We start from the raw sequence: 21294 nt of genomic DNA on the forward strand, positions 1-21294 counted from the left end.
GTACTTTATATAACAGCTAGTTTCGACCAAGTAATCTGATTGAACAAGAGGCATTCCATGAGTGCTGATATAGAGAACGACATCACTGGGACTTTTCACCGTGTGAATCACACAACACACTCTAATTTCACCGGTTGCTTCATAATTTGAAACAAACCGATAAATGTACATCATACAAAGTAGCTGCTATGTGGCTTATTTGCCGCTTGTTTAACTGTTGTATAAAAGCAATATCACACTCGAGGTCTGTGATTATCTTCAGCACTCGGTCTGCGGCCTTGTGCCTACGACCAAATCACATCAGTGCTGATACTCAGGCGGACACAACCATACCACACACGCATATCACTTACAACATCCATAGAGTAATCAGCAGTGATAAGTTAAGCTTGTTAGACATAATTAATCAAATATAGCTAAGCAATAAATAAAAAATGTTAAAATGAATGGTAAATAAGTCAACTGCTCATGCGCCAGGCCAAATAATTTTACCCTATTTATGTACATATTTTTCTAGAATTATTATTACTTACTTAATTACTACTGACATTTTACATGCATGCATACAACATGTTATATATTATTGTATAATACATATGCATATGCCTTGAATACATATTGCGTGTTTTCCTTTTGTTGGTTTTCAGGAAAATAGTCTTTAACAAACTGGCCATTGTTTTGAATTATGAAGATTAGTACTTACGTATCAATATGCTGTCACATTACTTGAATGTGTTTTAACTTTGGGACAAATTGCACTTACTACTGTCTTGTTACATTTTTGTGAAATTATTATTTTTTTAAATCATTTTCAAGCAATTGTTAATGACATTCGGGGGATTCTCTAATTGAGTAAATTGTGATATTAAAATGCTTACCTTGATTATAAAGTGGCCAGTAGATGGCGGTATTGGACCACAGTGTCGCATGTCAGCTGCAGGTAAACCCAAAGAAGAAAAGAGCAAACAGAAAAAGTAGAAGAAGAAGAGGAACACATGATTCGCGCTATCTAAAAGGAAGATGGCGGTGGTAGTGCGGAGCTTACAAGACCAGCTGGAAAAAGCCAAGGAAAGCTTGAAAAATGTGGACGATAACATTCGTAAATTAACGGGACGTGACCCGAATGAATCAAGGTAAAAGCATCAGTGGTTATATAGCTTTGGGCATATTTCTAATTGTACTGTTAAGCTAACCAAGTTACTAGCATTCAAACGACTAGCAATATGTGCTAGCATGAGTAGGTAAGCTAGTTAGCAAACATTGCTTTCTCTTTAGATTGGTTTTGAGAGCTTAACCTACACAAGCTCGCATTTCATTCTTTCAAGGAATTAGCCTCACAAAGTAACAAATACATAAGGAATGAATAATTACTCTTAACCTTGGAGTGAAATATCCAGTCTAGTGGGCCAACTATCGCTAGGCCTGTCACGTTTGGCGTCGTCCCAGAGTCATCAGTGTTTAAGGTTTTAGTACCAAATGCTTTCAACAACATCATTGCTGAGAAAACAATTTCATTTTTTGTAATGGACATGAGTTGTTTTACCTTGTTTCCTGCTTTGTTTACAGGCCGGGTCAGATCCGTCGGCTCAGCGGCCCCATGGCAGGCCCCGGTGGAGGTAGAGGCAGAGGAATCAACCTGCTCAGGTAAAGCTGCGTTCTACGGAGCTGAGTGCAACGACATTTCTGTTCATTTTGATATTAACCGGTTCTTAGGTGCTCTAAAAAAACGGCGTGCGAGCTGTGCAAAATTAAAATAGAAATCAAGCTGTTAAATTATGTCTGCAAAGCAGTAGAACTAACTTCCATAATATTTTTTATACACTTGAATATTGCCTGAATAACTCCTCTGAAACGAGTGCAATTTAAAAATATATATGCTTAATGTTGACTACAGGTGTTGTTGTTTGTTATCGTCACACATTAATTTACCTGAAACCATTGAAGATTTTTGAGCTAATTGGTTTTGGCATCGGATCAGTGGAATGACTGGCATACACGCCCATAACCTGATACTGCTTCTTAGGCAGCATCTGAACTCAATACTGATACTGTTATCGACATCTGTCTGATTTCATTCATACCTCTCAACTTTTAAAGATAGCCTGAAATTAATTAACACCTTTTATATTATTGTTCCAAACCAGAACAGGACATAATATCCTTCATGGAGATAGAAATTAATCCAGGACCGTTGCATTAGATTCATAAATGTGGCAAGGTGGTTCTGATCGAGAGGCCATTTAATGTACAACACACAAAGTGTATGCTCTGCCAAGAAACTGGTGGCCATATATAAAGTTCAGACTTGATTTCCCTGTATATCTTTTAGTAAAACAATAATTGTGAATGAGAGTTTATTGTTTAAGTGCCTGGTTACTTCTAACAACTGTCTCAATGTTCTGTCTCGTAGGCGTAGTCTCTCAGACATTGGAAGCAGCGGCCCTCCTGCCAAGCAGAGGGACATCGAAGGAGCCCTGCTCAGGTGAGATCTTATTTTGCGGTTGTTACATGCAGGTATGTCAGACTGCTGTACTAACCCCAACTCGGTACTCATTTCATTATGGTAAAAAAAAAGAAACTAGTGTAGATAGACTACACTTTAGATTTTTATATCTTAATTTTCAAATTCCGTGGCTTTAAGTTTTGGTACACCTTCAATGTAGAAAAAAAATTGATATTCCTTTCAGATCATGTCCCATTAAATAATTTGAGTCTTGGCTTTTTCATTTGTTTTCACAGCTGTGAGAGCAGCAGTTACTATGTTTGCGTATATTCTGAAATGTCCATCACTTATGAGCATCTTACCTTTTGTGTGTGTGTAGGCTGGCGGGGGACCAGAGGGCCAGGAGAGACGCGCGTCACGACAGCGACGCCGAGGATGATGACGATGTCAAAAAGGTAAGAATAAAGATTTAACAGTTATGTTTTCAAGGTTGGAAATGTACTTGAATTAGCATATGCTCCTTGAAAAATGTTAAAACTAAATCAACTGCGTAATCTACACAGTTGCATATGTAAACAAACCGTCTACTCTCAGAATGCGAGTGTAACTCTGACCTTGAAAGTGTTGTACCTGATCAGATACTAGTCAACAGGTGGATTTTTAACACTTTAAACAGGCCAGGCTGGTGTCATATTTGTTGAAATCGCTTTGCATCCTAACAGAAATCAATAAATCAAATGCTATTTGAATAGAAAAACCATTGGTTATCTGTGGCTTTCACAGGACTGTAATAGGTCTATCCAATCATTTCATCCGGACCAGATGAAAAGCTTGGATGGTATGCCTGTCTGTCAATGTACCTACCAGTCTACCTCACTGCGCGTGAGAGAAGTTAACAAGCTAGCAAACTATTGGCAACAATTAGGGTGTGTTAAGGGCTTTGAGAGAATTTTTATTAGTGCTTTAATTTGACTGTTAAAGTATGAACTCTTTACAAGTTCTATTTTACCCATTGTGTATTGTCTCGGTCATGTGTATATTACAATTTGACCTCCTTTCTTTTTGCCATCAATTTGCATCTTTGGTGATCTGTTAAAAAATAGGGAGACCAAAAACACACCAAACGTCCCATCAGAGAGGCTGTCGGGCAGCTTATATCGACATTAATGGTCACATTAACATATCATATACGAGAAGAAGCTGAGCCATTCATTGTTTTGAAGGAGTCGGCGCTCTAACAAATAGTTTGCTCTCTGTCATGATTTATTCACCCCTCAGCCGGCGTTGCAGTCGTCTGTTGTAGCTACCTCCAAGGAGAGAACACGCCGAGACCTTATTCAAGATCAAACAATGGACGAGAGGGGCAAACAGAGGTAAGCAGACATGAGCTGCAGGCCTGATTTTTAATTTTATTTTTTAGTTAGTATTGTCAGGATCTACATGGTTAAATTGCACCAGAAATATAACTGATTTCTTACAGAATGGAAAATGACACAAGAAATGAATCATTATAAAGTCGTAAGTTTTGTAATGGGGTTTCTGTTTTCTTGCCAGGAATCGGCGCATGTTCGGCCTGCTGATGGGCACCCTGCAGAAATTCAAACAGGAGTCGAATGTCTCTACAGAGAGGGTGAGGAAAACTGTCCATTTTATTAGGGAACTGTTGAGCAGACTACCAGGAGAGCAGGCAAAGCAAACAGCTTTATTAAGAATCATGTTGTCTAAAATCACCCAACAAGGCAAAGTAAAGGAATATAGAAATATCTGTATGTAATTATACTTCAATAATATATACGAATATACCTTTTTAACCTTAACTTCACTGAAACCAGACAAATTAGCTAAAACATGTTGGTTAATGTTTATGCTCTGATTTAGAAATAAGAAGTAATGGATGTATCGGGTTCATTGTTGGCATCCCTGTTCTGAAGAAAAACAACTTGTATACAATTAAAAATGAATTATATTGTATCTTTTGTACAGCACTGTCATTAAATGTTTGCATTTGTTTATGGAGAAAAAATTCAAATGTTTCCATTAAGTACACAATAACATCTACAACTAATTATTAATACAAACGGTTGAGTGTTACTTGATGCTTGTCAACTATAACTGTGCTTCTTCATCTTTAACTTTTTTTATCTCTCTATCTCTGTCTCTGTCCATCTCCTGCTTTTGCCACCACAGCAAAAGCGACGTTCAGAGATCGAGCAGAAGCTCGAGGTTCAGGCTGAGGCTGAGAAAAAGAAAGTGGAGACTGAAAAGAGGGAGCTGTTTGAAGAGAGGAGGGCCAAACAGACTGAGCTGAGACTGTTGGAACAGAAAGTGGAATTGGCTCAGTTGGTAAGAAAATACTGCTTTACACCCTTGTGGGGTCGATAGAAACAATAGATGTTGAAAAACCAAAATAAAAAGGTTAGACTGTTTACTACAATATCTTCAGGGCTTGTAGGAATCTTCATATTTAACCTTTTGAAAATTTTTTCCAGCCCTCTCAAAAATGTGGCACAAAGAAGGAGTGTCTGTTTTGGATGCATTGTCATTTACTGGAAATTCTCTGGGGGCACCTGGGTAGCACATGCAGGAGAGGGCAAGGGTGAAGTTTTCATTGTAACATTGGTGGGGACAACAAATTTAATAAATTAAATGTATATATTTTTTTTTTTCTAGCAAGATTTAAAATTGATTATTCATGTCATTACATCACCTAGTAGTCTCAGTTGTTTTGACAGAGAGTGAGGACAGAAGTATTTTTCTGCTTCATCTGCACTCTCCCTGCCTTATGAAGGAATTATGGATTCACAATTCAACAAATTATTTCATATCGCTTTAAACTGAAAATAAGAAATTACTTTAGTATATGAACTCCAAGTAACTAGTATTTGTAGCAGTTAATAGGTTTTATCCTTTCTTCCATCCTTTAATTATAATGAATAAATGTAACTTTTGATAGCGCACACTTTGAGCTGTTTTCATTTCAAATGACCCACTGTAACCAGAGACATTCAGGCAGTGACATTAATTAATGTTGGTATGAATAATATTTAAATGAACTGCACTCTCCCAGGGAGAGAGAGAGAGCGAGTGCACATGCACAGCGTGGACGCGGCACAAAAAGTGGTCATTTGAGCATGAGACATGTTCCGCTGTATACATTTCAGTTTAGCGAAGTGTATGAACTGAACTATATGAACTGAACTGTAGACTAAAGTCCTTGTTTGCAGTGACAGACAGGTTGAAAGTGCAACGGCTACACGTATCGTATATTAATTTCTGGACAAAATTATTGGTAGGGGCAAATCTGAAATACTAGGGATACTAGGTCTTATTTTGGATTGTCTCAACAGGATCTTGTAAAACTTTTTTTTAACGTAAGCATTCACAAAAAGCCCACTATTATGGTGCCAAAAATGTTCTGTGTGTTACTGTAAAATTATAGGTTTTATTCCTTTTAACTTTTCTTCATTGACAGCAAGAGGAGTGGACCAGCCACAATAACCGTCTAGTGAAATACATTCGAACCAAAACCAAGCCTCATCTCTTCTACCTGCCTGGAAAAATGTGCTCCGCCACACAGAAACTCCTCGATGACTCCACCAAGAAACTTAACGGTCAGTAGAGTTTTTCAATCCTAAAGACTATAGCCTGTCTCCCAGTGAAAACGGGTACATGTTTGTTAATCAATCTGTAACGCTGAAGATACTTGTTTTCTCTCAACAGCTGTGTTTGAGGAGAGGCGTGAGGCTTTTGCCGAACACCTCAGCAAGATGGAGTCCCGCCCCCGGCGACAGTCGAATCGTGACCAGGACAACAACTCGGCAGCAACAGGGATGGACCACTCGGCGGAGGGTAAGCCAGCAGGTCAGGTAGTCAAGGTGACAGGTAACAAGGGGTTAGCGGAGATGGAGGAAGAGGAGGAGGAGGAAGATGATGATGAGGAGGAGGAGGAGAGGGAAAAAGAGGGGGATAGAAAGGTGACAGAGAAGGATGAGGAGAGGGAGAAGGCGAAGGAGGTGTTAAAGAAGGTGGAGGAAGAGGAGGAGGGGATGGAGGTGAGTGAGGAAGGGAAAGAGCATAAGAAGGAAGGAGAAGAGGGGGTTAAAGTCAGAGAAGACGGGGAGGAGAAGTTAGAGAAGGAGGAAAGTCCACAGTCAGAGGAGATGGAGGTGGAGGGTGGGGCAGAGCAGGAAAGCAAGACTAACGGAGAGAGGGGAGAAACAGATAGTAAGGAGGAGCCCAAAGACCCTCAGACTGAAAAGACTGAGGATACCCAGTCGTCTGAAGCAACCGTACCCAGCCAGGAAGCATCAAAGACCAGTCTGCCCTCCCAAATCAGCCTCCCTGCAGAGGAACCAGCCATTCAGCCCTCTGAGGTTGTGGAGTCTGAGAGCATCCTGGGGTCTCAATCGGCCCCCACAGTGCCTGGGCAGGACTTCATCATCCCCAGCCTCAATGTCCAGGACTCCGCAGTGGAGAACAAGGCTGTGGAAGGGAAACAAGGGGATGAAGCCCCCCAAAAACTACCCAACCCCCAGGAGGCCCCCAGCATTACCCCTACACCCTCTAAGGAGGAGGAGGACAGTGGGAGAGGGAGAAAAAAGGAAAAGGCGCCAAAGAAGGGCCGCAGTCACAGTAACAGCTCCTCTTCTTCTTCCTCTGGCTCCTCCTCCAGCGGGAGCTCCTCCTCATCCTCTGGATCCAGCCACTCCTCTTCGTCATCATCTTCCTCCTCATCCTCATCGTCCAGCAGCCGCAGTCGCAGCAGAGACGGCGGTAAGCGCAAGAGGAGGATGTCAGACAGGAGCAGGAAGAAGGGAGAAGAGAGGAGTCACCGCAAAAGAGGAGGGAGTAGCGGAGGAGGGAGGGATTCGAAGGGATCAAAGGAGAGGAGGAAGAGAAGGAGCGAGGAAGGGAGGGGCAGGTCGTCTCGCAGCGATAGGGAGCATAAAGATAGAGATAGGAAGGACAAGAGACGCTAAACTGACAAACACAGGACAACACTGAGGGAAACTGAACCAATCCATTTTTATTAATGACACGAGATGATTTTTAACTAGCATTTCCCCTTAAAGTGCCACACAAAGGTCTGTTGAGGTTTTAACGAAGAAGATTTTTTTCTTAGTTATAGTTTTGACCTGGACTTAATTACCCCTGCACTAAGTGGATGTTGGCTGGTTGTATCTTTCCTCAGTTTGCCCAATAGTTGACAAAAGTGTAAACTTTGTTAACTTTTAGTCACAGTGGTGCATCTGGCTGGGCACCTTCCTTCTGCTGTCTGTCATTCAACGCCTCACTAAACAGGTTTGACAAAGGCTAGACTTAATTTTAGCCCTATCATTTTAAAGCCAAGTGATTTCTCTTTGGTCTGATATTTAGGTTTTAAAAAGGTCTTTGTGGCGCTATGAAAAGATGCTGTGTTGAATGTGTGATCACAATTTCTCATCTTATTCGTAATGCTATAAGGCCGGGGTATTGACGGTTATGGCAGCAGCAACCATTAATGTACAGTAGTTGTGTTTAAAAGGTGATGTGACAACGCTGTTAAATCTCCACTATTTGACAGATGACGAGACCCTTGTACCCTCATTTCCTGGGTATGTGTGTGATCTGCTCAAATAGTTGTTTATGAAGATGTTTCCCCCCCCCTTTTTTTGTACTGAATGATAATCTGCTTCGAATTAAAGGTGAGGTATAAGCGGAAATGTGTGTGGTGTGTTTTTTCCCCAGTATAACAGTTCTGCAACTGATAATTTTCATATATTCAATAAGATACATGTCATTTTTAAATCTGTGGTTCTCAACTGGTCTAGCCTCAGGACCCATCACCAGCTCCTAAATAACAAATCGCAATCCAAATTTTGAAATTTTTTAACCACTGAAATGTATTTAATGAAAAATGGTGCAGTTTGGACCTGAGACAAAATATGATACCCAATATGTCAACATCACAAAAATCAACAGTGTAATAGTCAAGCAAAATGACCAGCAGGTAGCAGTGCATAAGAGGAAAATATTCCCTCAATAATTCATTTAATTCACAGCCTTTTTTCAACACAAACTAAATACATAAATGCAACTACTTAAGGGCTCATCAAGTTTCAAGAATGTAACTGTAGCTGGGATTACCCAATCAGTAGATGCATAAGGTAGACGGAAAGTACCAGGAACTTCTCTTCAAGGTGTGTAAACTACAGTACTACTGCATGCATGTCATAGAAAATCCATGTCCTTCAAAATAAAGGCGCAGCAGACTTCTTGCCCCAATTTCTTTTTTTCAAGCACACATCCGTGACCCACTTTTTGGTCCGGCCCACCACTTGAGAAAAACGCATTTAAATTATGACCAAAGTAACAGAGGATGGTTGTATTTATTCACTGTAAGACATCAAAATTATGAAAATCAAACTGTTGCAATGAACTTAGTTCCACAGTTTAGGTGTTACCAGTGGAGGCAATCGGTAATCTGCACTAGGAATGACTGACATTGATCTGCGTTCAAACAGCTAATCTAAAATTCCTTCGGGATTAATAAAGTATCTAATCTGAGATGTGGTTGTCTGTTTGGTTGGTAGTTACAATGAAACGAGTGGAAGCTACGCTGCTATAAATAGAAAAGGATTTTGATCACCAATATGTTATATGCAGTACTTTAGTCAGTGCACACCTAGTGTCTACAGGATGCAGGGTTGCGGTTTGCCTCTCTAAAAAAGCCACTATTGATATTAGCAACTGTATTTCTAGGTGCTTTAACACTTGATGACAAATAATGTCCACACAAGTAATTCTAGAAATCAATATAGTTTAATATTTCAAAGATGCATAAACGTCAGGACTAAACAGAGAAAGTTCTACTTTTCAAAGATGATAATCATGGCACTGCTTTGGCTGCAGTCCACTCGTATCAGCAGGACTCCCAATGATTTGGTAACTTGAAATAAAAGGTCACAAGTCCATGATCCAGTCCAGTCCCCATAGTTTTTTCCTCAACTTTCAATGCAGTGTGTGAGGAACTCCACTGTCCCCTAAGTGATTGTGTCCACTGCTGTTTCCTAAGAAATGTTCACTTTTCTCTACAAGTTTCTTGACTGCAGATTTGCTGTCTGATCGCTGCATCAGTAAGAGAGTTTAGAACATTTCTCCTTTAAGTTGTTTTAAAAAGGATTCACTGCAGCTCATCGCTGTGCTCACTCTGGCTGGTCTGCCAGGTCATTCTGCTCAAAGTATCTACAGGGGAGACGAAAGGGAATGAGCATACTGTGTTAAATTGACATGGTGTACAAATGTAATACATATGATTCAAATAATCAATTAACTAATTAGATACTGATAGGTAGAAAGACAAACTCTTGAAAATCATCTTGCATTGGATTTAATATGGCAGACCACAACAACAGCCGTGACAGATAAAATGTTATATAACCTGACTAATAAAAAATAGTTGGTGGTTGATACCTGGCAACCAGACAGATGAGCAGGTTGAGGGCAGGCAGTCTCTCATCTTCCTGACTCTCCTGTGAGATCATAAAAGCAAAACAGATATTGTCAACTCTATTATTTCACATTACGAGTCAAATCCTGAAAAAGAAATAAGAAAATTGTTTTGACCACTTTTCATAGAATTGACCAAAATGCAATATTCTGGATACCCCTAACCATTCATTGTTTCATGAAAGACACTTGTCCGCTGAGAGAGCTACTATGGTAGACAAAATGACACAAATCCAAGAACTTTTAGATTTAGATTCATTAAATACACAGGAAAGAAAAGAGATGCTGACAGTACAACAAACACATCGTCGCAGCACTGCAACACAGTCTGAAGGACAGTGGAGCAAAGCGAATCGTACCAGTGTGCTGCGGAGCTGAGCACATCTCCTGGCCAGCTGTCTGATGGAGGAGTGGGCTTCAGGCAACAGAGGCTTCTCTAGGCAGGCTAACAGAGCATATAGCCAGCGACCCTGTTACACACAAACAGTACCGGCCCAAAAAAAATGTAATGTCACTATGATTCAGCAAAAACAACTATATCGTCTGAGTGATTGAAGCAGTCATCTTTTATATTTTTAATATAGAAAGTCAGAGTTTTTAACTCACCAACTGAGGAGCAAACTCATGTTCTTCAAACCAACTGATGAGAATTTCCAGCACCATCAGCACTGTAGACTTCAGGCACAAATTGGAGAAAACCACATCAGACTGTTAAACTGGATTAGAATGTAAGCTTCATGTTAAAATGTGGATTTCATTTACCTGGTTGAGTCTGCTGACTATGCTCAGGAAGGGAGGGAAGCCCATCTGTGCAGACGCATGTGGTGAAAGAGGAAGCAACGATCACTATTATGATATGATAGGATTTTACAAGGTTGTAAGAATACAAATAACTATATTCTTGAAAACTTTTTGACTTTTGCAGATTAAAATGTAGAACTTGACCATATTAAAGGAATATTAGGAAACCCTGTTTAAACAAAAAGATTACACTTGCTTTACACAAACACATATTCATACAACCTTGCTATAGTCCAACGCTGGTTCTGCTTCAGCATCTGTGTGGCAGGACGAAGTACCCTGATAAACAGTCTCCCCTAAACAAAACCTTTTCCAGCCCTCCTCATCCGTTAGCTTTGGCTGTTAAACACACACACAAGCAAACACATTTAAATTGAAATTAATATTAGATTCCATATCTCTTTTACAGTTTGCCTCATGTCTCATATTTGCATCTTTATCACATTAATGATCAACATGTGACCCCGCTAAAATAGATGTCCTTAATAGAAACCTCCAGTGTGATGATGATTACTGAACACTTTTGTTTTTAACTTTGGAATGAACTTTGTTATGATTTCCTCACCATCAGCACATTGTCGTCCAGTGTGTGGCTGCTCCAGTGTTTTCTGTTCTTTGTGATGCTCTGAAATAAAAATGCAGAACCAAAGAACGGATTGACTGTGAAAACAAATGCAGTAAAATGTGCAGAGTTTGTTTGCCATTACAGAACCCAATGTTGAAGGAAAGCATGGTGTTTTCTATAATCTGTAATACACATCTTTATTTTCAAAGAGAGCGTTTAATTTATTATCAGGAAGCAATGTACGATCAAGGTGAGACCCAAGGCCATTTTGCTCAGCAGAGTCGATAAGCTCTGATTGCTGCTAACGTGGAAGAGACAGTAACAGTCTTATCCTGGAGCTGTGTCTGTGTCTCCAGATCCTCCTGTTCCGTGGGAGTAAGTACAGAGTTCAGGCTGGCAGGTGTGCAACAGTTGTAGTGGCACATGATCTAAATCTAAAATGTTTCCAGTCAGAAAGTTTACTTATATAATAGCGCCTCGAAGTGGCCTAAAGTGTAATGGCAATTGATTAATGACCAGTATCGGTTTGCTTACAGAAATTTCAGGAATGTCTTAACCTTTCAGGAGAAGCGTAACATGGAAGGCTTAAAACAGATCCAGGAGAAATGTCCTGAATTCTGAATCCAAAACCTCTATATTCCAGATTTGTGTTAGTACTTTGGAAATCCAAAAAATTAACTACTTTGTTACAACAAGTACATATTAGTGTGTGTTTCCATTTCTTTGTATTTCTTTTATTTTATTATAATGTAATATATTCTGTTTCATCTTCTAAATGAACAAATTTCAGTGTTTCATTTAGTTTTTTTGTTTTACCTGTCTCACATCTGAGAAGTTGCTGACTTGCTGCTGCTGCCAACTGAGACTGGGGGAGAAACCCTCTGGAGCCGCATGGCAACCCGCCACCTAAAACACACACAACACAGTTCGCAGACAAATTAAGAAACAATGTCTTTATCAATCCACCTCATCTCATACATGCTGATGTTGTCTATGTGCTCCTTGTAGCATAATAAATACTTTAGGTAAGCACTACTAATAATGTTGTGATGAGATTTGATTGATATATAAAAAATAAGCTGATGTAGCTTGGTAAAACTTGTACTTTAATGCTATATTTTTTATATGCCACACTGCATTATTACATAACCTCTGTGGCCTGTGTAAAACCAATCCCAAAAAACTGAAAATACATAAAAACACTGATTCAAAAAAGTATTAATACAGTTTTATTTCCTTTTTTGATGTTTTTCCATTTATAATGAAATGTCCTATAGTTTACATTTACTTACAGAGGCATTAACTGTTTGTTTCTTCTTCAATTTCTTGGGGTCAATCTGGGCAACCACCACCTCTGGACATAGTGACGCCTCCAGCCTGATGAAAAAGAAGTACACCATTCAGTCATTGTATCTTTTCTGGTCAGTAGAGTACAGATGAGTGAACGGTGGAAATGGAAGCATAAAATACTATTTCTCATAACACTGACATGGCTTTTTACACGACACTGGTTGTCAAAGTAAAATCAACGTGCTGACTTTGATACATTATAAATCTACCTACACAATGCACCATATTTACAATATTTCCGGTGGCAGCATCAGTAACGTTTTAGTACACGACAGTCCCCAAAAAGACTCACACTTATTCGTCACTGTTAAAGGGGAAAATGGGTTATTTGAGGTGACTCACTGTACTTGTCGGAGGTATTCCCGGGGGTTCCTCGGTGGTCCATTCAGGTCCAGGTCTTCTGTATTGGCTCCAAACTCCACAGGCAGCAGCCTCGGCATTAACTCTTCCACATCCGACTTCATTTTGTATGAACTATAAGCTTTTTTAATCAATCACATGGGGTAAAATGTTGCCACGAACGAATGATACTCGACTTACAACAAAAAAATCCTCTGTCGACTTAAATGAGGATTTTTCCTCACAGGTGGTAAAATACTCACAAACTAGTTAGCCATCTTGTTTGTAAACGCAGGGTGATGACGTTCTATTAGTGCGCGGCGTCAGTTGCTATGGCATTGAATGCTCTCGTGGTGTCAGCCTTTTAGCCTAGATAAAGGCTGAAGTCCACAAAATGAAAAACAAAACAAAAACATGTATCGGTCGCCTTTTTCTCTTAATTTGTTCAAAGTGAAATTCATCAAACCCCAATAATAAACTTTATAATAAAATAAATACCTGACCAGTGATAGATAGTGTTTTGTACGCTATTGCAAGCAACTCTTAGTTGTTAATGATTATCTTAATGCAAGTCCCATATCTTATCTCAGCTCTCTCACTTACTATTGAGTCTTCATGACAGCAGCAGCTTAGAGGCAATGTCCACTTGCCAGCACAACTGGCCGGAGTTATTTTTCCCCATTATGGACATTTTCTTTTAATACACTCCTGTTAGATGACAAGAATGGCTGTTTCACAAACCTACAGATTACGTTTGGGCATAGGCACAGTATTTGTTATTTTACCGTATTTAAATATGGGATTGTTGTCTGACTACAAGATCTGTGGAGACTCAGAGTGTGAGAGTAAGTGCTAAACTATTCACATATTATCGAAGTTTGTGATAAACACTATTCTGTATAATGATAATCTTTCTTTCTTTCATTTGTATTTCTGTCAATGTGTGTAGGCCTGATGAGCAGAGTGCAGGCCATCAGAGATCACCATGGTAAAGACTGTCGTTACCTTAACTTCAGGAGAGGAGACACCATCTTAGTTTACCACAAACTGACTGGAAAGAGGGAAGACCTCTGGGCAGGCACTGTGAGTCTGATATCTTTATCTCTTTCCCTGTTGGGTTTTTGTGTTTGTTTGATATATCTACCTGTCTTTAAAGCAGAATAAAGTGAATAATCTACTTATTATTTACAGTTGCTTTCTCAGGCTTTAGGTGAAACAGATTAGTCCTTATTATAATCCAGTTAGTTTAGGTACTCAGTACTGATTGGTGTTCCACTATACTTTAAAACACAAATGTCTTTGGGAGACCTCCAGTTTACTTAAATCATGACATAGTTGTGTACTATACCAAACGATTAATTACATAGTAAACACTATCACTACCCTTTGTGCCTTTCCATTTAGTCGTCACTTTATTTAACCACTTTATAGGAGTTATACTGCTGTTGAGAGACAGAACATTCAGTTGCTGAATGATATCAACATTATTTCTTAAAATACTGAGCCACACAAAACTGATCTTGCAGTGGTGTTTTACCTTTGGTAATTTTACTAATGCTCTAAAGTCACCCACTGCATCAAGTGGATTTTGGCTTAAGCAAAGACTGAATCAATGATCTACTTTATTATTAGAAGACTACATTTAAAACAACACCAAAGCCTTGACTAAGAAAATATGTCAGAATTTGAAATTAACAGAAATTCTCTGGAGAGAATTAACACACAGAGCATGTTTGCAGACAGACTGTGTGTCTTTTTTGCATAAAAATCTTTGCTTGGGGCGCTGGTTTAGCTAAGTTGGTATACCAGGTGCCCCATAGGCTACAGTCCTTGACGCAGCTGCCACAGGTTTTACTCCCACCCTTGGCCCCTTGCTGCATGTCCCCCCCCACTCTCTTCTCTCAATATTGCCTGTCCCTCTTCAGCTGTCCTATGAATAAAGGCAAAAATAACCTTTAAAAATCTTAACCTCAAATTTAAAACAGATGCAGATATTTGGTACATAGTTTAAACCAAATTAATCTTTATAATACCAAATCCAAATTGCATCAAGGATAACCTTTTATAGCCAAATATTCGATTTCTAATCATCATACTGAATTCTAATAGTTCTCATACAATGTCTTTGTGGGCTATGGACAAATCAGGCTCACAATGACAGTCATCTGATGTGACTATGGTGAACAACTCCTATTCCTGTTAAAGGAGTTGACTCTTATTCTTCTACTACTACCTACTGAAGTACCTTGACCTGGATTGACCTGGCTGACATGCCCATATTTGCAGTTCACAAGACTAATTTGCATTAACTAAATGACCCTTTTAATGATAAATGACACTGAAAATCAAGCATGTGCTTCATTATCTTTGTCTGCCTCTGTTTTTCACTCCTCCACTCCTAGTAGTTTTGCACTGCATCCTTCTTTTCTTCCACAGTGCTGCTGTGTCTCTACAAAACTGTGATTGCTGCCCTGTTTCCTTTTTCTTTCAGATTGACAAACAGTTTGGTTATTTCCCAAAGGATGCAGTGCAAGAGGAGCAGCTTTATGCAACTAAGGAGAAAGTATTGGAAACACAGGTAAACTGGCTGTCATTCAAGTTTCTCTTCAGATAAGACGCTTGGAACAAAATATAGTACTTTTTCATAATAATTATGTGGTTGTTGAATCTGTACAAGATAAATGGTTATTACTGAAGTGTCATCATTCCCTGCCTTTATTCAGAAATCGGATTTCTTCTGTATGGATGAGACTGGTTATCCCATCGACTCCAGTTATCTAGACAGTGGTGATGATGGGAATGATGAGAGAGTCCAAACCCAGGAGCCAAAAATAACACAAACCACGCCATTTTTGGATGATAAAAATGCTGAAAATCCTTCAACATTTGAAGAAATCTCAACAGAATCTCCGGGTTCAGTACAGGAAGCTGTTGGCACACAGGCAGATGAAAACACAGATGCTGGTGATGCTGTGGGTGGGACTCAGGAGGAAGCACATGAGGCCCTGGCAGCTCCGAATGAACAAGGTGGGTCTACTTCCTCTCCTTGGCTCGGTTCTCGGGTGACAGGATGGTTAGGTCTGGCTAAAGAGGAGGAACCTGCAAATTTGGCAGAAAGAGAGAAAAAAGATGTGAGAGAAGAGACACAGGCCGAAGCTTCATCTTTCACCTCTTCTATGACAGGATGGCTGGGAACGGGAGGAGGAGGAAAAACAGATGATGATGTGAAAAGTAGAGAATATGACGCAGGAGCTTCTGATTCTTTCACTTCAACCATGAGTGGGTGGCTCGGCTTTGGAGGAGAGAAAAAAACTGAAAAGGGGCAGGAGGAAGAAAGAGAAAATGAGAAAGAAAAAGAACCAACACAGACATTTAGGAGTAGAAGGATGTCTCTGGACCTTGAAGGCAGCCAGTTACAAGAGGAGGAAAAGAAAGAGATGGGGACATTGGATTGGCTCGGAAATGGACTGTCAAGTAGTCTGGGATTTGGCCAGGCCAATCAGGAGTCAGAGACAACAGAAAGACAGGCAGAGGAGACAATCAAAGAGGAGGAAGAGCAGCCTGCGTCTAGTTCTTGGTACGATATGGGAATCGGGAACATTTTAGGCTACAGGAAAGACGAGAGTGATGAGAGTACAGGAAGTAGTTTTAAGGAGACAGAGGGAGGGGAATCCTTTGACCAGCCTGCAGGCTCTGAGAGTGTGGATACCAGCCAATCACAACCTGCACTGACAGAGGAAGTGAGGACTGATACTAGCAATGAATCAAAGGTGGGAGAAACTCCACAGGACCAAATTGCTCCATCAGAGATCGGGACAGTGCCTGACACCATAGTATCAGTCAATAGTGACAGTAATAACAATATAAGTGCTTCTGACAGTAGCACAGATAGTGTCTTACCTAAAGATGCAGCAGCCAAGGCTGCAGAAGGAATGTCTTCAATGCTTGATAGCTCTTCTCAAATAGGCAGTGACGAAGAGGAGGAAAAGAAAGTTTTAGATGATGAACACAAACAGAAAAATGTACTAGATGGTTTTAGGTCTGCAGAAATGGAGGGTAGAGATCTTCAGGCGCTAGATTTAATCAGTAACGAGGGTGATGAAAATGACAGACACGAAGGGAAAGAGGAAGTAAAAACATCAAGTCAAACTGATAATGATTTCTTGACACAATCTGACACCATCTCTGGTCCTGCCTTGGGGTCAGTGGATTCAAATTCAAACTTGGTTGTGGAAAAGGCTGATATCCAAAATCGCATCAATGATACCACCAATGTGTCTGTTAAAATTGACGGCAGGACTGAAGACCATGAAGGTAAAGGGAATAAAGAGGAGACAGATGTGCTTCACAGAGATATTTCCACGGCTCAGACAACAAGTCAAGTTACAAGTGATGCGAGAGAGAGGAGTGAAGAAAGTCATGAACCAATCACCATTGAAAATGACACTTTGATAAATATAAAAAACAAAACAGATCTAGACTCTGCTTCTCCAGACAAACAACAGAAAGTCGACCAAAGTAATAATGATGCACAGGAGCAAATGGAAAGTGTTGAAGACACTGAGAAAGATGGTGAAAACAACATCCAGCTATCTAACTCTGAGACAACAGAGTTTGAGAAACTCTTGAATGAAAGTGGTGTGGTGTCAGGTATAGGCTCTGAAACAGAGACTGAACCTAAGGAAGGAAAAGAATCAAAGGAAGAGAGGGAACCGAGGGAGAAAGATGAGTTAAAGAAGGAGGAAAAACAGGAGGAGTTGAAAGAGATAAAGGCACTGGAAAAGGAGCAGGAAGTCGAGGAAAAGCAAAATGAAGTTAAAGAGTTAAAGGAAGAGGAGACGCAGCAGGAATTGAAAGAGAAAAAGGAAGATGGAAAAAAGGTGGAGTTAAAGGAGTTTAAGGAGGAGAAGATGCTGGAGGTGGTCGAGGGGGGAAAAGAAGAGGGCAAACAGGAGGAGTTGGGGGAGTCAAAGGAAGAGGAAAAGCAGGGGGATGGAGAAAAGTTAAAGGAAGAGGAGAATAAGGATGAGATAAAGGTGATGAATAAGAAGAAGCAAGAAGAGATGAATGAAATAAAAGGAGAGGACAAGCAGGAGAAAGTTGAAGAAAAGCAGCAGCAGATTGAAGAGTTAAAGGAGGAAAAGCAGGAAGAGTTAAAAGATGAAGATCAAACAGAGGAGTTTAAGGAGGTAGAAGAAGAACAGGAATTAGAGAAGAAAGAGAGTGATGAAGAACAAGTTCAGATATCTCATTCTGAGGTAGAGGTGAAAAACATTGAGTCAGAAAGCAATGACAAGCAGGGACAAGATGAGAGTAGCACTGAAACATCCACACAGAGTGAAAAGAGATGGACTGATCACCCAGAGATGGAACAAAAGCAAAAAGAGGAAGAAAGCAAACAAACAAAGCAGATGGAAGAGGTGAAAGATGACTTGAAAGAGAAGGAGGCTGAGGAGAATGTAGAGGCAGAGATGAGGGACATAGAAGGAGAGGGGAGCGAAAGTGCATTTGTTACAGAGAGAGATCGACATGATGCAAAGAGATTGAGTTCAATAGATGAAGTAGCAATAGAAACAGAAAAGCTAAATCCAGCTGACAGGACAGAAATGAGTCAGACTGGACCATCTGAGGGCATGGAGAGGGATGAAGATGGACAACAGGAGGAGGAAGAAAAAAGAAAAGATGATGCTGAGGCTGATGAGAGGAAAGACAAGAATGAAGATGCCAATAGCAATAATGCTAATGGAATCTCTGACATTAATGCTGTGGGAGTTAATCAGACAGGGGAAATTGAACACACTGACAATGATCTACTTATCACTCCCAATCCACCTTCAGTTGGCCAGACAGCTGAAGACAAGGCAGACGATCAGAAAAAGAATGAAAAATTGCTCTATCAGGGCGATAAAACTAGGCCACAAGACAGTAAAACTAGCAGCGATGGGATTTCAACTGACGTTAAAACAGAGCAAACAAAAACTGATCATCTGATAGACCCAGAGCAACACAATTACAGGGAAGAGAGGGAGATAACTGTGAAGAATGATGAGGATACTAATGTGAACATGACACAAAATCCAACTGACCTTTATACAGTTGGGACTGAAGTCAAGAACGATGAAGAAAGGGAAGTTAAAGTTGCATCAAGTGATCCTCTTAACATGCAGGCTGAGTTAGCAGAACAAACTATTCCACCACATCCAACTGATTCCTCACTTCTGTCTGATGGTCACACTGACAAGAAAGTAGAGACTGAAAGTGGTAGAGCCTTTGGGCTGTTCACAAACCCCTTCAGCTTTTTTGGCCAAGCACCTGCCCCAGAAACTGAGGAATCCACAGAATCTACACCAAGTTTAGATTCTAATACAGGTGAGACACCCCATTCACACACGGCTCTGACTCCTGAACCAGAAGTAGATACAACCTCTGATTCAAGCCGGGTGCACATTCAACATTTTCCCACAGACACTCTGTCACAGCAGCAGCTTCAGCCTTCTCCAACCCCAACGCCGACTCCCCAACCTCATTCCAGTTCTCCAAACACAGAAAGCCCCCTCCAAACAAAAACTCTCTCCAAACATTACCGGAACCTCCTCACCTACATGGGCGCAGATGAGATGGCTATTCTGATTGACCTGTTTGGACGACACAAGCTACAATTTTTGGATGATATTTTGGGAAGCTCAGAAACTATGACTGGTAATCCTGATACTGACGAATCTATATTGTTGGATGTAGAGAGACTTTTGCATTATCACAGGGAGACTCTGGTGGCTCCAAGTGTGAGGCTGGAAGATGCACCACAGGAGGACAAGGAAAAGACCAGAAAGCTCATCGCACTCCAGAAGCTAGAAATGCTGCTGGCAAGAGTGAGAGACACTTTCAGTAGAGGAAAATCAGACACCAGTAGCACAAACCATCAAGGTATTTTCTTCTACATGGCCACAAAGATCATGGCTGATATGAGTGATGCTTTAAGTTATTTTATTATATTGATTTAAGTTTGGGTTTGACTTGCAGTGATTTCAATCAGAGTGCGTGTGTTTCCATGTTTAATACAGCTGAGGGCAGCTGTGTCGGTGAATCATGTTCAACTCACAGCAAAGATAAGGAACTGGCCACTGAAGAGGTGTCACGTAAGGTGGAAGATTCTTCTTTTGGTCCGGATACCAACACTCCAAAAGATAAATGGATGGGGGTGGATAAAGAGAAAGATGGACAGCTGAGTGGAGGTGCAGAAAAAGTGAGGGAAACTGAGCATGAGAAAGGAGGACAGAAGGAAATATGCGAAGAAGAGAGAGCATCCCATGCTTCCCATTCTCACGTTCAGCCACCACAGACGCTGGAAGGTATGGATGACTTAAGTAACCTTTAATCAAGAGGGGTTAAAAGATTATTAAAATCAAGCAATAAAAAAAGAGAAGAAATGCTACTCAACCTGCTGCATCCTCATTCCTGCAACACACGAGCTCACAACCTGGAACATTATGACATGGCCAGAAGATTATTTACATTTAACAGATTAAAGATAAAAGCTGTGCTTGAATTTTAACAATGACACCATGACAAAGTGAAAAGCTTGAATTTTTAATTACAACATGTTTGCCACTCTAATTCCAGGGGAACTGAAGCAAAATGTCGACACTGAAGACTTAACTACTCATGTCCATGCAGCCAGGGAGCTTCTCATATGGCTGACTGTACAGGTAAGAGTTATGAGTAGATTTAAATCATGAAAGACAAATAAAGCTTTAATAATCACTTCTAGGTTTGTTCTCAATGGCATCAAACACATCTGACAGAGATAACTATTGTGCGTTTGAGAGTGTGTTTCATAATTGCACAAATACTAGGCTACAGTAAACAAATAAAATAATGCTCTCAAAAATAACAGAATGCTATTATAAAACAGTCTAAAACAAACATATTTTCATACATGATAATGGTAAAATAAAAACATAAATTAATCTTACTTATTCATAAAATTAACAGCACTGTTGTGTAGTACATTCAGCTGTTCTAACAGTGTCACCATGCAGTCACCATACAGTAGAGTCTGGTTCTTTAAGACACGAACTTGTGGCATGTTGATCTTGACTCTCCTCTCCTCTTGCGTTTAGTTTTGGCTGCCTCTCAGCTGTCAAACTATCTTAGCTCAGTGAACATCTCTCACATTCCTCTGGTGCTAGTGGCTGTAGGCTATTACATACGTTGAGCCAGCTGGCTATCAAAGTGCCCTAAAGGCAGATTGTTTATCTTGTTTTGAGAGGGCTGGTGATTCTCTAGTTTCAAATGGACGAAAATAAGG

The 21294-nt window shown here is 40.2% G+C and overlaps 2 protein-coding genes across 2 annotated transcripts; one reads left to right on the forward strand and one right to left on the reverse strand.

The window, feature by feature from the left end:
- The first annotated feature begins 1008 nt into the window (after positions 1-1008).
- pnn (pinin, desmosome associated protein) lies at positions 1009-8145 on the forward strand. Its single transcript, XM_069662247.1, has 9 exons — positions 1009-1133; positions 1567-1644; positions 2411-2482; positions 2823-2898; positions 3722-3816; positions 3998-4073; positions 4631-4786; positions 5916-6054; positions 6164-8145. The coding sequence occupies exons 1-9, from the start codon at positions 1021-1023 to the stop codon at positions 7420-7422; spliced, it is 2064 nt and encodes a 687-aa protein (XP_069518348.1). The 5' UTR covers positions 1009-1020; the 3' UTR covers positions 7423-8145.
- Positions 8146-9238: 1093 nt separating this feature from the next.
- Positions 9239-13261, reverse strand: gemin2 (gem (nuclear organelle) associated protein 2). Its single transcript, XM_069662144.1, has 10 exons — positions 12990-13261; positions 12590-12674; positions 12114-12203; positions 11298-11357; positions 10955-11071; positions 10694-10738; positions 10538-10606; positions 10291-10401; positions 9896-9954; positions 9239-9667 (listed from the first exon to the last, which is right to left on the reverse strand). Exons 1-10 carry the CDS (start codon positions 13109-13111, stop codon positions 9628-9630), a joined length of 798 nt encoding a protein of 265 aa, XP_069518245.1. The 5' UTR covers positions 13112-13261; the 3' UTR covers positions 9239-9627.
- Between the last annotated feature and the right edge of the window lie 8033 nt (positions 13262-21294).

Source organism: Semicossyphus pulcher, unplaced genomic scaffold, assembly GCF_022749685.1.
Source record: "Semicossyphus pulcher isolate SPU_LCO1_2020_fin unplaced genomic scaffold, fSemPul1.0.p SCAF_14, whole genome shotgun sequence".
Classification (NCBI taxonomy): Eukaryota; Metazoa; Chordata; class Actinopteri; order Labriformes; family Labridae; genus Semicossyphus; species Semicossyphus pulcher.

Coding starts and splice junctions, on each gene's coding strand:
- pnn (XM_069662247.1), top strand. CDS start 1,021: ATGGCGGTGGTAGTGCGGAGCTTACAAGACCAGCTGGAAAAAGCCAAG. Junction 2,483..2,822: donor ATCGAAGGAGCCCTGCTCAG/GTGAGATCTTAT, acceptor GTGTGTGTGTAG/GCTGGCGGGGGACCAGAGGG. Junction 4,074..4,630: donor CGAATGTCTCTACAGAGAGG/GTGAGGAAAACT, acceptor TTGCCACCACAG/CAAAAGCGACGTTCAGAGAT.
- gemin2 (XM_069662144.1), bottom strand. CDS start 13,111: ATGAAGTCGGATGTGGAAGAGTTAATGCCGAGGCTGCTGCCTGTGGAG. Junction 12,675..12,989: donor GAATACCTCCGACAAGTACA/GTGAGTCACCTC, acceptor CTTTTTCATCAG/GCTGGAGGCGTCACTATGTC. Junction 9,955..10,290: donor CTCAGCTCCGCAGCACACTG/GTACGATTCGCT, acceptor ATGATCTCACAG/GAGAGTCAGGAAGATGAGAG.